This window comes from Microtus ochrogaster, unplaced genomic scaffold (genome assembly GCF_000317375.1).
Source record: "Microtus ochrogaster isolate Prairie Vole_2 unplaced genomic scaffold, MicOch1.0 UNK91, whole genome shotgun sequence".
NCBI classification, from domain to species: Eukaryota; Metazoa; Chordata; class Mammalia; order Rodentia; family Cricetidae; genus Microtus; species Microtus ochrogaster.
This window is the reverse complement of record NW_004949189.1, coordinates 306,895-310,519: the sequence shown is the minus strand read 5'-3', so window position 1 is coordinate 310,519 and position 3,625 is coordinate 306,895. Positions and strand designations below refer to the sequence as shown.

At 41.4% G+C, this 3,625-nt stretch overlaps 1 protein-coding gene across 1 annotated transcript in view; it reads right to left on the bottom strand.

Moving 5' to 3' along the window:
* Nucleotides 1-3,625, bottom strand: part of Supt16h (SPT16 homolog, facilitates chromatin remodeling subunit) — a 34,544-nt gene that overhangs the window by 14,751 nt on the left and 16,168 nt on the right. Inside the window, exons 7-10 of the mRNA XM_005370966.2 lie at nt 3,193-3,365; nt 2,734-2,824; nt 1,602-1,675; nt 1,394-1,506 (exon numbers count right to left, since the gene is read on the bottom strand). Coding sequence (XP_005371023.1) covers nt 1,394-1,506; nt 1,602-1,675; nt 2,734-2,824; nt 3,193-3,365 — 451 coding nt within the window. The remainder of the gene's footprint in view (nt 1-1,393; nt 1,507-1,601; nt 1,676-2,733; nt 2,825-3,192; nt 3,366-3,625) is intronic.

Here is a 3,625-nt window from a genome sequence, read left to right as displayed (position 1 = left end):
CCTGCCTCTGCCTCCCAAGTGCTGGGATTAAAGGCGTGCGCCACCATTGCCCGGCTCTAAAAGATTTTTTTCTTCTCTGTAGTTTTGTAGCCGATCCTGGAACTCACTCTGTAGACCAGGATGGCCTCAAACTCACAGAGATCCTAAGAACAACAAATAGTTCTTCCTCTCCCTGTTTCTCTTCAGGAACTATAATTTGAGCAATGGCTGACTTGAAAATAGGTGGCTCAGCAGCAAAGAGTGCATATTGCTATCGCACAGGTAAGACCTGAGCTCAGTTCCAACACGTGCTAGGCAACCTGTAACTGCAGCTCCAGGGATCCAAAGCTACTGGCATCTACAGGCACTCATACAGGTACAAACACTTGGAAACAAAATCCATTTTGGGGCTGATGAGATGGCTAGCCACAGGAAGAGAACAATTACTAATGAAGAACCCATAAAAAAAGCTGGGTGAGTGCTGGGCTGATGTAGGAGTGTCATGTATCAATCTGTTGATTTCATTGGTTAATTAATATAGAAACTCCTTGGCCTGATAGGTTAGAACATAGGTGGGTGGAGTAAACAGAACAGAATGCTGGGAGGAAGAGGAAGTGAGGCAGACGCCATGCCTCTCCTCTCCAGGGCAGATGTGATGAAGCAAGCCACCAGGTCAGACATGCTGAATCTTTCCCGGTAAGACTGGTGCTACACAGATTACTAAATATGGATTAGGCAAGATATGAGAATTAGCCAAGAAGAGGCTAGATATAATGGGACCAAGCAGTGTTTAAATGAATACAGTTTCCGTGTAATTATTTCAGAGCATGAGCTAGCTGGTGGCCAGGAGCTGGGCGGCAGGAACGCAGCTCACAGCTCCTTCTACACGGGCAGTGGTTCCAGCACTCAGGAGGCAGTTAGGTCTATCTCTAGGAGTTCAAGGTCAGCCTGAGTCTGGTCCAGGATAGACTCTAAAGCTACAGACAAACCCTGTGTTGAAAAACCAACCCACCCAAAACAAAACAAACAAACAAGCTGGGTGAGGTCACGTATATCTGTAACCCCAGCTCTGAGACAGGTGGATTCCAGGGAATTGTTCTTACTAACCTAGCCACAAAACTTGCATCACCCCCTTTCTAGTCTCTATGAGTACATGTGTACACACACGTATGCAAACACTCAGAGTCATACATACATACAAATGAACATGAAAAAAAGCAAGTTTCAGTATTAGAATTACTTCCTGATTTTAAACACCCACGTGTCTGGGCCAGAGTCTATTCCCAACCGTTCTAATAAGTCTATGTAATGGACTTCCCCACATAGAAGCCATTAACAAAGACCAGAAGTACCAGAGCCCACAACAGACTATAAAGATCAGTTTGTGAACACGGAAAGTTTAAAGATAGTGCACCTCATCTACAAGCACTGTGTCACCAATGAACAGGGCATAGGTTTTCTCTTCTGGTTTCTTCCCTTCTTTGTTGGTCAGGTCTGAAAATCCCAGGTTAATGCTGAAAACCATTCCTAAAGTAACAAAATGGCTACAGTCAGTGGCCACAGAGGGTATAGAAAAGGAAAATTTATACATAAAAGGAATAACAGGGAATCACTCAAATTACCTTTCTTCAGCTTGTACTGATTTTTACTATTGATTACTAGAGAGCCTTCACGGAATTCAATTCCCATCCCAAATCTGAAAACAAAGAAAAATATAAGCAGGTTAAAACATCAGTAATATGGCCCACATGTGATTCCAACTTTCAAATAAAGCAGGCCAACAAGTAAAAGTAATCTACCCTTGATGCTCTATTAGTAAAGGAAGAAACTAACAAAATGAAGCAATAAATAAATAAATAAATAAATAAATAAAACAACGCAAAAACCAAAAACCCAACCAAAAATTCCCCCAAAACAAAGAAGACAGTTTTAGGCCTCTAAATGTTATACAATTCCATTATCAAAAAATAATTCCCAGGCCCGGTGAGATGGCTCATTCAGTAAGTGCCCATCCATGGGAGAGAAAAGAACTGCTTTGAGATTTGACCTCTGATCTTCACATGCACACCACAGGACACAAGACACAAGTAAATGTAAAAAAAAAAAAAAAAGTTCAAAAGTTTCCTAATCACTTCACAAAACATTTATAGAGATTTAATATTAGCATACAGTAATATTTTTAGCTTTAAAATTTAAATTTAATGTACCATTAAATAGAAAAGTTTTCTATAAATAACAGAGGAGACTGAACTGAGGAGTTTTTCAGTAGAATAGGACTTGTTATAAGCCTGAGTCCAGGAAGAACACACACAGCAAAGAGTGCATCTAGAACTGGTCCCCACGAGCTCTCTAACGTTTTACCCAGCATTTCTGAGTAATCAGTCACTGGTCAAATAGTTTTTGACAAACACTGTATCAAGTTCAGAATAAATCCAGTAGGCCATCCTAGAGCCATTTAATTGCTCTCTCTCTCTCTGGTAACATTTGCTTGGCACACACGAACATGCCCATGCAAAATACTGGTGACAAAAGGAAAACAAACAAAAATACTGGTCAGACAACTGATGGCACACGCCTGCAGGTCCAGTACTTGAAAAGTTTTGTGTAACTCAGGCTGGAAGGAGTTGGGAGGTCGGTGTGAGTTACTGTAGGAAACCCCACCTCATAACACAAAATCAAATACTCCCAAACATTAGAGAGATCAGTCTAAGAATACAGACTGACTGCTAGACACAGCACAACACTGCAACACACCCTAGGTTTTTCGTGATTTTGTTCAGCAGCTCTGGCTTCTGTTTCTTCACCACATCCATGACAGAGTTATACACATCACATATCTTTACGCCTAATGAGAGAAAAGAGACATTAAGTATTTTTTCAATGGAAGACAACAAAATGACACCATGTAATGAAGTTATTTTTACCTAAGTCCCTTAAAGTAGCGTTTTTCAAAGTGTGAAAGGAGGAGTATCTGCCATGACAGGAATTAGGAATCTGAATTTTTAAAACAGAAAGCATATAATCATTTGTTTCTTTTGTGGTGCTGGGAACTGAAGCTGGTCTCTTTCGGCTGTGCTAAGGATGAAATCCAGGCCCTGCACAATCTAGACAAGCTACATCCTCAGTCCCTGAAAACCATTACTCTGAATCCCGGATCCAGGGGGACCATGAAACAGCCAGGACCTCCAGACCAGCCTTTCTTTGGAATCTTACCATGTCTTAATTCTTTTAGCAACTCCTCTTGAAGCTGGAGTAAAAAATTGTAATTTTCTTGAACTTCCTGAGTAGGATCAACCATCAAGGTGCGAACAAGGTTGGAGCAGTAAGATTTGAAGCGAATGCCCATGGCACACGTAATGGCGCCAAAATGCATATGATTTTTATCACTAGGGAGCAAAAAAGAAAGCATTTTATCAGCAAATCTGGTAGAGCAGCACTGGTGTTCAACACCCACACTCCCAACAGAATAGACGTAAACTCCTTCCACGCCTAGACACACCACTTATAGTTATCACGTAATGATTAGAGACCCAAACTTTAGGATAAAAATCCAGGGAGAGGTGCTGGAGAGATGGCTCAGTGGTTAAGAGCATTGCCTGCTCTTCCAAAGGTCCTGAGTTCAATTCCCAGCAACCACATGGTGGCT